This window comes from Oncorhynchus clarkii, chromosome 5 (genome assembly GCF_045791955.1).
Source record: "Oncorhynchus clarkii lewisi isolate Uvic-CL-2024 chromosome 5, UVic_Ocla_1.0, whole genome shotgun sequence".
NCBI classification, from domain to species: domain Eukaryota; kingdom Metazoa; phylum Chordata; class Actinopteri; order Salmoniformes; family Salmonidae; genus Oncorhynchus; species Oncorhynchus clarkii.
In genome coordinates this window covers 80,864,276-80,876,538 of record NC_092151.1, presented here as the reverse complement: position 1 = coordinate 80,876,538, position 12,263 = coordinate 80,864,276, and the positions used below count along the sequence as shown (strand labels likewise).

The 12,263-nt window shown below is 43.5% G+C and overlaps 2 protein-coding genes across 3 annotated transcripts in view; both read left to right on the top strand.

Moving 5' to 3' along the window:
• LOC139409438 (zinc finger CCCH domain-containing protein 3-like) overlaps positions 1–253 on the top strand; it is a 101,476-nt gene extending 101,223 nt beyond the window's left edge. The window contains exon 12 of one of the 2 annotated variants that reach the window (XM_071154593.1): positions 1–253. This exon is cut by the window's left edge and continues 85 nt beyond it. The gene's annotated coding sequence lies outside the window, so the exon portion shown is untranslated. The other variant, XM_071154594.1, reaches the window with a different exon arrangement.
• A 7,185-nt stretch (positions 254–7,438) lies between these two features.
• Positions 7,439–11,993, top strand: LOC139409437 (MAF bZIP transcription factor Aa). The gene has a single exon (XM_071154592.1). It carries the CDS (start codon positions 8,680–8,682, stop codon positions 9,607–9,609), a length of 930 nt encoding a protein of 309 aa, XP_071010693.1. The 5' UTR covers positions 7,439–8,679; the 3' UTR covers positions 9,610–11,993.
• The last annotated feature ends 270 nt before the right edge of the window (positions 11,994–12,263 follow it).

The following is a 12,263-nucleotide window of genomic DNA, read 5'->3' as shown; positions in this document are numbered from 1 at the left end:
AATACTACAGAGACGTATGTATTGAATGCTAATGGCAGCGCTGAGGTTTCTGACTCACATATATATATATCTCACCTCTACCATACTCAGGGTCTATAATGTCGTGCTCTTGTTAAAGTTGTTCTGTGGACTCATACATTTCATATAGCAATGATGTTTTTAATACAGATTTTATTGATATGTGAACATGTTTTGGTTCTTTGTAAATTGGAGATTGAATAATTTTGAATAAAAGGAATGTTATTACTGTACATGCCTTTGTTGTGCTCTTAGGTCAGGTTGTGTGTGTGTCTGTGTGCATGCGTGCGTTTGTGCGTGCGCTTGCATGCGAGGTGATGACAGGAGCAGCAGTGCCCTGAGACCAGGTCATGGAGAAGAGACACTTGAGTACAGTGACATCACCATACCAAGTGTGTGTGACTATCTGTGTATTTATAGAACGCTGTTTGGGTCTTTGCGTGTCAAAAAACACTATTTAACGTGTCAAATAAGCTTGTTGACCAATCAGGACCCGAATATGACTGTACGTCACAATCTTTTAAGACGTTCACAAATTTGACCTAGTTATTACACAATAATTACACTATCACTCGTATTTCATGTCACAACGATTCGCGGATACGTATGCTATGACCCTGGTAAAGTCTTGTCTCGTGCACCTGCCACTACTGCACGAGCGCAGACACACTTCCCCAAACTGGACCGTGCTGGTTAGAAAAAAGCTAGCTAGCTGATGGATGCAAACAATGTTCTTCCCCAAAAACATAGCAAAACTACATAATCTGTTTTAGTAGCTATAGTTAGCACGTGTCATCACCCAAAATACCCCTAATTTACAAGACAGTTCTTATTTGATTAATCGTGATCGGACCCACCTACGTGAAGTTAGCCACAATAGTGGAATTTGCGGGTTGCCTTCAAAATAAAGGTATCTAATTGAAAGTGCTGCAAATAATACAAACAGTGGAATCATGTCATAATGGAATAGATCATGCTAAACGAGGTTGGAATGTTCTTGTATAAATTCAACAAAAATCTGTTGAAATCACACTGGATGTATTATACTTTAGAATTGCATTGGGGGCATACTTATTTCACTGTACAGCTTTACCTATGGAATGTGGATCAATGACATGGGGTATCAGTCTACTCAGTGACACCCAGAGAACATTAGTGTCGTAGATTTTATTGCAGGACTGAAACAGTTGTGAATTGAGACACATTTTTGTACCAGTCAACCTACTATGTGTATTGAACACCATTCCAGATGAAAAACAACATGACCTGGATGTTTTGGAGCCTGATAACTCTGAGGAGGACTTTGGGGAAAAAGCACTTGGGTACTGAGTAGACTGATATCCCATTTCATTGATCCCCAATCATTAGCTATGGCTGTACAGTGCAATATGAATGTCAATACGCACAGTTGTGGCGGCAGGTAGCCTAGTGGTTAGAGCGTTGGACTAGTAACCGAAAGTTTGCTAGATGGATTCCCCGAGCTGACAAGGTAAATAAATATCTGTCGTTCTGCCCCTGAACAGGCAGTTAACCCACTGTTCCTAGGCTGTCATTGAAATTAAGAATTTGTTCTTAACAGACTTGCCTAGTTAAATAAACTGGGGAGGTGATTTCCCACAGTCAAAGTCCTGCAATAAGAGCTACGACGCTAATATCTCCATAAACGCTTCACAGTTGTGTTGTCTGCGTGTCACCGAGTAGACTGACAGCACATTTCATTGCTCCACATTATCAAGTCTAAATATGGCATGACTTTCAAAGAGGGACTTTTATTTTAAAGGTGAACTGCAAATTCCACTATTGTGGCTAATCTTTATTGTGGCTAGCTTCACAACACAACCTGGTCTGGTCAAGCAATAGTAAAGTAGTCAGGTGAAGCTAGCTGGCTGTTTATAACGTTTGTTTTGGGCAACAGGGTTAAGTAGCTGGCTAGCTATTTATTTCAATAGGAGAACAACAAGTGGCTACCTAGCTAATACTTACTCACATGGATTCCTAAACCATTGCTAAGAATATTGAAAATGACTGCAGTTTGACTGGTTATTGTTTTCAGGCTGGTTGCATTGGTGCTAGCTAACTACCCCAGAAGTTGCTAATAACTTCTGTATCAAAGATATTTGCAAACATTTCTGATCCTGCTCGTTTGATCCTGGTCTAATTTCAAATGCTCACACAGACGTTTTTCCCATTTGGTTGAACAAATAATGCCATATTACCCAACGCAGTATTCTACAGCTTTGACTGTGATGGCTTTGACTGCGCTTGGCTTGCACGTGCAAATTCAGAACACACAACATTCTATAATAGAACTGTGTTATTTGACGTGTCAAATTAAAATATTATTTGACCGTCAAATAGTGTTATTGTCAAATAGTGTTATTTGATGTGTATCTTTTTTGACACGCAAAGACCCAAACGGCGTTTCATATGTATTGAGAAAAGAGCAGCCTTTTGATAAGAAAGCTAATATCCACATCCTTCTCCCTCATACATTCACTCTTCTTCCATCCCTCCCTAAGATCTCTCTTCTCCAAGATCCCGCTCTGTCATCCTCCCTCCCTCTTCTCTTCATCTCCGTGTGTAATATAATTAGTGTGTAGGGAGATGAAGAGTAGCGCAGAGAGGATGTTGGGATGTGTAATCCATCCATTACCTGGCTGTCGAGCCCAGAGCAGACCCCTGATAATAAAACTATTAATATGCTCTGTGTAAGTGTGTGTGTGGCTCATGTATATGTGTGTGTGGCTCGTGTATATGTGTGTGTGTACAGCTCCTGATATTTAGACCATTAATACGCTATTTAGCCAAGGCGTCGTGACGGTGACAAACTACCATCGTGTCGCCCTGGGGAGCGTGTTCACGCTGCGAAGCTCACCACAGCAATGCAGAGCATTAATACATGCTAAGGAGCTCAAACACACAGTGTAGACACAACACACACACACAGAGTAGACACACACCACACACAGAGAGAGAGAGTAGAGACACACACCACACAAACAGACCCACACCACACACACTGCTGTATATCCTCTCCCTCTGTCAGCGTGTTGGGGGTCCATGTCTCATTACCACGCTGGCAGGCTTGTGGGGGGAAGGGTTAATATGTACTATGTATCTTAAAAGACGCACAAGGACATGATTGGATGATCAAAGAAAATGGAGACTACCCTCTCTTTCCCCATCTTTTTCATTATCAATATATCTAGATGCAGAAAGTGTACACCAGTTCTTCCCACTGTAGCCATCAATGTGCCTATGGGGGGGTCTAATCCACCTGAATATCTATGTAATCTATTGAAAGTGTAGGGTGAGGGATGAGAGCTGGACATGATTCTCAGAGAAGGTAGGAGACAGGGAGCTATCACTCTCTTCTATCCTCCCTTCTTTTTTTCTCCTCCTGCCCCACTCCCTCTCTCACTGAAGATGGAAGTACCTCAGACGGATGTCTGCTGCTGTTTGTCTCAAATCCTCAACGCTGGCTGCTGAGCTCGGCAAGGCCTAATTAAGATCAATATTTCAATGTTTTTGTAAAAGCGCACAAGAAGAGAGGGAAAGGGGGATACCTAGTCCGTTGTACAACTGAATGCATTCAACTGAAATGTGTCTTCCGCATTTAACCTCTGTATCAGAGAGGTGCTGGGGGCTGCCATAATCGACATCCACGTCTTCAGTGCCCAGGGAACAATGGGTTAACTGCCTTGCTCAGGCAGAACGACAGATTTTTACCTTTGTCAGGTCGGGGATTCGATCCAGCAACCTTTCGGTTACTGGCCCAACACTCTAACCGCCAGGCTCTACTCTAACCGCCAGAGGTGGAGAGAGAGAAAATAGAAGAAAAATCTTCTTTCCAGAAGTTTCCCTGAGCACAAACAGAAAGGTGAACTGTGTTTCTTCTTCCCAGCTGATTGCAGTAAAATACAAAATGATTATAAGCAGATTGACTGGTCCAACAATAAAGATCACAGTTCCTTAGTGAGAAAGTATTCATTAGCTCTCTCTCCTCACTCTCTCTCCTCACTCTCTCTCTCTTCACTCTCTCTCTCCTCACTCTCTCTCTCCTCACTCTCTCTCCTCACTCTCTCTCTCTTCACTCTCTCTCTCCTCACTCTCTCTCTCCTCACTCTCTCTCTCTTCACTCTCTCTCTCCTCACTCTCTCTCTCCTCACTCTCTCTCTCCTCACTCTCTCTCTCCTCACTCTCTCTCTCTCCTCACTCTCTCTCCTCACCTTCTCTATCTCCTCACTCTCTCTCTCTCTTCACTCTCTCTCTCTCTCCTCACTCTCTCCTCACCTTCTCTATCTCCTCACTCTCTCTCTCCTCACTCATCCAACTATTTTCTTCGGTCTTTACCACTCTCCCTCAATTCTCTCCGTGTCTTATAGATTCAGGGTGGGAGTGCTAGGATGAAGCATTCTGTTTTTTTCACTGACTCAACTACTTAAGCTTGGCAAACATAGTAGTAGTAGGCAAGTATGTAGATCTTTCTGTCAAAGCTGCTTTTTAACATGTTGCCTCTTTCTGTTGACGTTCTCTTGACTTCATAAAGTGTGTGTGCATGTGCCTGCGTGTCTCACTGACAACTGAAGCTGATTCCTTAAGACCAGCATTTAAGACTTTAAGGGGACCACAAAACCTCTCTGGGTCTCTGATAATCTTAAAGCACCCCCACAGGCCCAGGAGAAGACATTGGATAGAAGAGGGTTAACTTAGCCTCAAAGCTTGTGCTTGTGCCAACCCGGCTCAAATAAAGGACCTCCCGCTCGCTCTGTGGATCTCCCGCATGCTGATGTCCGTTTTGCTTAAATCGGTAAGAACTGCACCAGCAGCAAACTCCCAATATGCAAAGGCACAATGAAAATCCTGACTTCTTCTAAATATGTGTCTCAAGCCCTCGGCCACACACACACTGCCCTCTTCCCTCTCACAATGAATGGACCTCATGGCAGATCTGCTTAAATGTGGCATTTCAATGTGGATTGCTTAGCTTGGCGTTTGGGGTCCAGCTCCTGCTTATTTGATAAAGGCCCAGCCCCCCTTTATAATGACTTAGCGCATCTTAAACTTCAAATACCTTGGTATGATTTCTGTCCCTCTTCATCTTACAGTAGGGTACTTTTTATTTTCATCCTAGCCAGCAGATTTGAGCCAGGAAGAGAGGTGGTGTTCCAAATGACCTCTTATTCCCAATTTAGTGCTTTACTTTTAACTATATCCCTATGGGCCCTGGTCAAAAGTAGTGCACTACATAGGGAGTAAAGTGTAATTTGGGATGCACACAGTGTATGTATTTCATGGCTGAAGTGTTGGACAGGAAGTTGAGCTCAGCACCTTGTCAGGATCAGGTGCAGGTTGCATGGTGGTTACTCTGCTGCCCTATCCTCTTATATTATAACTTACTGAGTGCCCACCACCTGTTATTTATCTCAACATCACTAGACCACACCAGTCTCTATGTAGAGCCTATGTCTTAAAGTTTAAAAAAAAATATTTTCCTTTAATTTAAATCAGGGGCGCAATTTTAGTTTTTTATTTTATTTATTTATTTTACCTTTATTTAACCAGGCAAGTCAGTTAAGAACAAATTCTTATTTTCAATGACGGCCTGGGAACAGTGGGTTAACTGCCTGTTCAGGGGCAGAACGACAGATTTGTACCTTGTCAGCTCGGGGGTTTGAACTCGCAACCTTCCGGTTACTAGTCCAACGCTCTAACCACTAGGCTACCCTGCCGCCCCAGTTTTAGACATGGGGTGGACATTATATATAGGTATATCTATCTATCCAGTTGGATTAACACTAGAAACAGCCTACCCGACTGCTCGGAGGCATCCGCATGGTCCTAAAGCACACGTTGCCTGGTTTTGTATCACATTCCAATGATACAACTGGGGGGACAAAATGCAATTTCAGAATTTGGGGGGCTGGACATGTCCCCAGTGAAAGTTGTACCCTTGATTTAAATTGACAATGAACTAGACTGCCATGATTATAGCATTCATTGCCCCAGGTTTAACAGCCTAACCTAATCTCAAGAGAAAATACAAGTGAGCAGAATCTGTGTTCATGCAGTATAAAGTCCTGCCCTCCGTCAAGACACATCACGGGTATCGACGTTCTGCTCAACCTTCCGTTTTGATTTTCTTTAACCTGCGTGCCTCACCAGATGAAGAGAGCGTCCTGTGTCTCCACGATGAGGGCGCAGACTGCGCAATACTTAATTATTTGTTGATCTGCGGTGGGTCGGGATGCAATTTGTGGTTAATTATGAATTTAAAAAACCCTGCGCGAGGCCATCGCGTGGAATAGCCTAATTATAATTAACCCCCTCGCACCCTTCTCGCGGTCCCCTCCGCCCGAAGGAAATGTGGTTTGATTTTATGGATAGGAGCGTGTGGCGCTGAATCCATTGCAGAGGGTAGGGTAGTGATTTGGGGGGCCCGGCCTGGGGATGTCAGGGTCTTCCTTACCCCTCAGACCACAACTTAATAGAAAGGATGACAGTGTCTTTGTTTTAACCGAATAATGTTGCATAATTTACATAAAATAAGACTATAATCAGAGCTTTCCACTTTAGCTCAGTATTTTTGCATAGTGGTTTTCTATTCGATTTGAATTTGATATTTCATTTGATTTTGAAGTGAAACCTGAGAGAACTATTTTGTTTGATTTTGTGAGAGTGTGCGCTATATTTGATCATTCAGTTATAGACTGGAGTTGATCTATTAGCACAATTCGTTTCTATTCTTTTTTCGTTGCTTGCTGAAAGTATTAGTCTAGTTTGGTATGTAAATTGTGATTTTATTAGCCTACTCGGATACTTTATTATTCAGAGTTTTGTCACAAAGTAACATGGTTTACATGGAGATAAATGTTTCCTAACTTAGTTTTGATTGAATAGTGCATGCACTTAATAGAATAGATGTATTGGATGAATGGCACATTAAGATATAGGCCTACACTCCAGGAGTGTTTAAATTAGACTTTTCACCTACAATCCAAGCTACTAAAGCTATTGGGCACTATTCGTCTGAGACATGTCGTGCAAAGGCACATTTAATAATAATGTATATGTATCTAATGTAGTAAGGGTTCACACAGTTCCAAGTAAACATGTATTTCTCAGAGAAAGCAGCACAGCTATCGCCTTTCCATCCAGTGCGCCTTGCGCGTACCTTCCCTGTGCCTGCCTCTCTCCTCTCTGTGCAGTAGCACAAGCTCCGTCACTAGAGGGGGAGATGCACCTGTTCCGCAAGCCTGCGTTGTCAGTTCAGCTGCCGGCTGGTCAGCTCGAGAGGTTGCTATAGGAAAATGCAAATCCTCTGCTTTCATCTTCTCCCATTGGTCCGTCACACCTCGAAGTGGGCGGGTCGGATGCGTGGTGTCTTTTAAAAGTGCACATTGCCTTTCCCAGCGTCTTAGTGAAACTGCTTGCTTGCGCTGCACCGCAGAACTCAAAGTAACGACTATCTGCCCGATAGAGAAAACAAACTGTGACAGGAATTTATCGCCTCACGCACATACACACACACTCATCTCTCTCTCTCTCACACGCAGTACACAAGGCTCCCAGAGTGAAGGGAATGACAGCGAGGACCGACGCAAGGCTCCCAGAGTGAAGGGGAGGACCGGCGCAAGGTTCCCAGAGTGAAGGGAAGGACGGCGAGGACCGGCGCAAGGTTCCCAGGGTGAAGGGAAGGACGGTGTAGCGTAGGGACGGGCGCATTCGTAAGTAAAGCGCAACCTGATAAATCTGGACTGACCATTCAGAAACTGGACCACTCTCCAGTATCTTAACACCACTTAAGGAAATATCTATTTTTAATATCTACACCTATTTTTTTTGATTGTAAGAACTCTGAGAACGTATTTTCCTCCGAACCATTCCATTGTGGATTCCTGCAGATGCAGAAAGTGACTTTGGCACATGTTTACGCATCTTTTACAAGTGCGTGTCTCTTGTTCTGGGCTGTCGTGGGCCCGTTTCATGTGTGGAAAGTTTTATTCTGGTCCTGTGTAACACATGCTGCAGTAACTTCAACCGCGAGCCTGCTGCTTTCTCACCCTCTAATGACTGTAGCAAACACTGTCCTCGCGCCAGTGGAGGCGAAGAAGGATACAGTAAAATACTTGACCACAATAACACCAGAAAAGGAGCAGCCAGAACAGTAGAGAATATACAATCCATCCACAGTGCTGCTTGCTTTATCATCTGCTCGCTCAAGGACATTAAATCAGAGGGCGCGAGCAGGTCCAGAGGTGAAGCGAGGACAAGACAGGTTGGTGTCGACAAATTTCACCGGGGGCTCCAGTTTCAACTGGCTCTGGCCCATGGTATTAAAGCGTGCATTTGACCTGGGATAAGTTGTCAACAAGAGAAGCGGCGAACTGGCAGGTGTACAAGTTCATTTACACGCTTACATATGCGCCGCTATAAATAGCAGTTGTTTTAAGGACTAGCAGTTTAATACGAAGTAGTCTACTCCCCTCTTCTATCCAATCTCACAACCCCACGCATAGGGACCGGGCGTGTGCGCGTGCCTATATATACGCCACACAGACCTCTTCGATTCGAAGAAGCAATCTGCATCCGCGAGGACTGCCCGTTGTCCTGCCCGGTGTCGGTTTGGCTGTGAGGGCGGGAGTCGTCGCATGGACTGACATGGCCACCGACCTCGCCATGAGCGCAGAGTTGCCCAATAGCCCCCTGGCCATCGAGTATGTCAACGACTTCGACCTTATGAAGTTCGAAGTAAAGAAGGAGCCTCCAGAGGCTGACCGTTACTGCCACCGCCTCCCCCCGGGATCACTCTCCTCTACCCCTCTCAGCACGCCCTGCTCCTCCGTGCCTTCCTCGCCCAGCTTCTGCGCCCCCAGCCCCGGTGGCCAGTCGGGCCAAAACCTGGCCAACGGCGTCAACAGTAGCAACAACAGCGGAAGCAGCAACCCCCAGAGCTCGGGCGGAAAGCCCCACCTGGAGGACCTGTACTGGATCCCCAACTACCAGCACCACATTAACCCCGAAGCGCTCAATCTGACCCCCGAGGACGCCGTGGAGGCACTCATCGGCAACGCCCACCACCACCATCACCACCACCAGGGCTACGAGGGATTCCGCGGCCAGCAGTATGTAGGGGAAGACCTGTCCACGGCCTCGGCCGGCCACCATCACCAGACCCACCATCACCACCACCACCATGGACACCGCCTCGAGGACCGCTTCTCGGACGACCAGCTGGTCAGCATGACGGTGCGCGAGCTCAATCGGCAACTAAGGGGGTTCAGCAAAGAAGAGGTGATCCGCCTGAAGCAGAAGAGGCGCACGCTTAAGAACCGGGGCTATGCACAGTCCTGCCGCTACAAGCGGGTGCAGCAGAGGCACATGCTGGAGAGTGAGAAGTGCACGCTCCTGAGCCAGGTGGAACAGCTGAAGCAGGACGTCGCGCGCCTGGCCAAAGAGCGAGATCTCTACAAGGAGAAGTACGAGAAGCTCGCGAGCCGAAGCTACAACGGTGGCGGGCCCGGTAACAATAACAGAGACCCCTCTAACGGAAACCACGGGAAACCGGCCTCCACGGAATTCTTCATGTAAGAGACTGAATCATGGCATAAGACTTTTGCCCCCTTCAAACTTATTTAAATATTTTTAATGACTATTATTTGTATTTTTCTCCGTTTACATTTTTTTTATTACAGTTATTCCTTTTTTTTTGGGGGGGGGGGGGGGGGGGGGCTGGCTATCAGTGTACATTTTAAATGTACAACATAACATAATGCTTTATATTTATTTAAAGAAATAAGCAAGGTGGATGCGCACATACAGTAAGTAATCAATGTGCGCAGATATAATTGTTGGATTGTGTTTTGGATTAACTTCAATACACCAACACCTCTTGATATGGACATTGGATCACAAACTCTGTCAAATCAATAGACTGATTATTATTTTATGATGCAATAGATCTCAGAGAAACCCTGATTAACGTTTGAAGTCTTAATGAAAAATATGAATCAAACTTGTCAAAGTATACCAGACAGAAAAACTAAACTGAAAACTGTTTTGATTCCTTATATGGTGTCTTAAAAGAGAGACTCCAGCGTCTTAAAACTGGGGGGAATCAAGGAAGAGAAACCGGTATTTATCATATTGGAACTGAAATGAAAGAGGGCGAACCACAGAAAAAGCAATAGCCTACACCTTTGCCGCTCCTGCAGGCTCTGTCGACGGATCCGACTGTGATGATGGAGGGGCACAAGATATAGCCTTTCTTCCCCGTTAACGAAAAGGCAACCTTTTGAATATTGCAAGTCTAGTTTCCATCCCTTTTAGCAACCCTGCATGCAGGACATGTATGGTACCCCAAACCTCCAATCCTCTCACCCCTATATGTTATGGAAAGCATGGCCCATGGTTCTTTCCTCTTCTCTTGCTACGCCTCTCTCATCGCTCTCTACAGTAAGGCCTGGGTATGCAAAAACACAACTTTATCCCCCTATAACCCTGAGAGATGTAATAAAGAATGCAGAATAACCTGCGACCAGAACTAGTAATCTGCTATTACAAAATGGATGCGTTTTACCCGCTATTTTCAATCGATTTTTCTATTGTTTTAAATTAAAAGAAAAACTAAACAAAAAGAGATGATTAACTGAGCCAGATTTGAGACTATTTATTCCCACGTGTATATGTGTATAGAACAGTTATTGTGTTACCTTTTAAAACTTTTGTTGCTTGATGATAGTGATGATGATGATTCAGAACGTCTTAATGCAATGTTTTAGGACTATCTTACAGCATGCAAATAGTCTACGATAACTTCCTACTTCTACTAGACATGTATGATGTCTAACTGTACTAAGATGAGAAACATTGGGGATTTTTTTATATTGATAGGACCTTTGTTGCGTATTACTGTTATGATAATAAGGTGAATAGAAACATTCGATGAGGCGATTTACTTAATGTAGCTACAAATATAAGGACTGCATTCGCTGCTAAAACTCTATGCACCAACCTAACTAAACTCTTAATAAATTGATTTTCTACTTTTTAAAAAGTGTACAATTTGAGGTATAAGAACAATAAAGGTGATCTAATGGCTTGTGAATAATAATTAAATAATTCCGCAGTCCGGTGTCTTATAGCTCAATATAGCCTATTCTGTTTTATCTGATGTGTAGAAAGATGCCTGGTGGATGCTTGGATTGTCAATGATTATCTTTTTCTCTGAGGGTGTGATTAAGTCAAAAATCATTATTCTGTCAACAAGAAATCCCTGGTTCATGTGTTACCTGCTGCCTACATATATGATGTGCAATATTGTGCAGAAGTACTGAACCACCTTGCCAATGCCAGTTAGTGCAAGGCTGATGGCGACATATGCAGGAATACAGCTAGGTTGACAAGACAAGGAGAATTATGAGAGGTGTTTGCAAATCGGATCAAAATGGAGTGGGAGAGAGATGTTGTTTTCTACCCTCCCAAGATACTGTTTAGTTTAAAATATATATATATATCCTTGTGATGCAAAATCAATTAGTCTTAACTTTCAACGAAATAATTTATTTGGGTGCTTTTTCTGTTTTGACAAATTTAGTCATGTTTTAGTGAAAAAAAATCAATATGGATCAATTATCTTTCAATCAATTCATTAATTACTCAATCCGTCAATATAGAGCAGAGTTATGTTGTTGGCCACCGAGATTGAACCTGTATTTATGGTCTTGAAGTTAGAATTTTTAGAATTCCAAAGTGACGTAAACACTCTCGCATCCCGGCAACATGGCGAAGTATCTTCTGCACAGTGCTGTCAATGTATAGCCTACCTGTATAGCCTATATGATTCTATATATTTATTCTAGAAACATTTAAATGTCCGAACGTGTCAATAACTCAAGGCAATTAAATGTTTCAAGATGGAATGTTATTGAGAATCTTGCTTTCATAATGTTTAATAAAAAGTTATGTCCAAAATCTGTTCATCTCTTCCCATGTCTTTCGTTTAAATGTACCTTCAAGCATTGAAAATGTACGCCGTAAAAATAATGTTTATTCAGTAGGCCTCAAAACAAAGACTCTAAACATTTACAGTAGCCTAATAACAAAATAAATAGCAGGTTTTCTTAAATAGGCTTAGCCTATGAATTCTTCTCCTCTCGCTTGAAGTTCTCCGCTGTTTGCAACAGTAACGACACCTGGATTGCCTTTACAGAACGAGTAATTTATGTTCAATTATATTATTCATA

Bases quoted from the DNA above. Each gene is read 5' to 3' on its own strand.
- LOC139409437 (XM_071154592.1), top strand. From the start codon at position 8,680: ATGGCCACCGACCTCGCCATGAGCGCAGAGTTGCCCAATAGCCCCCTG.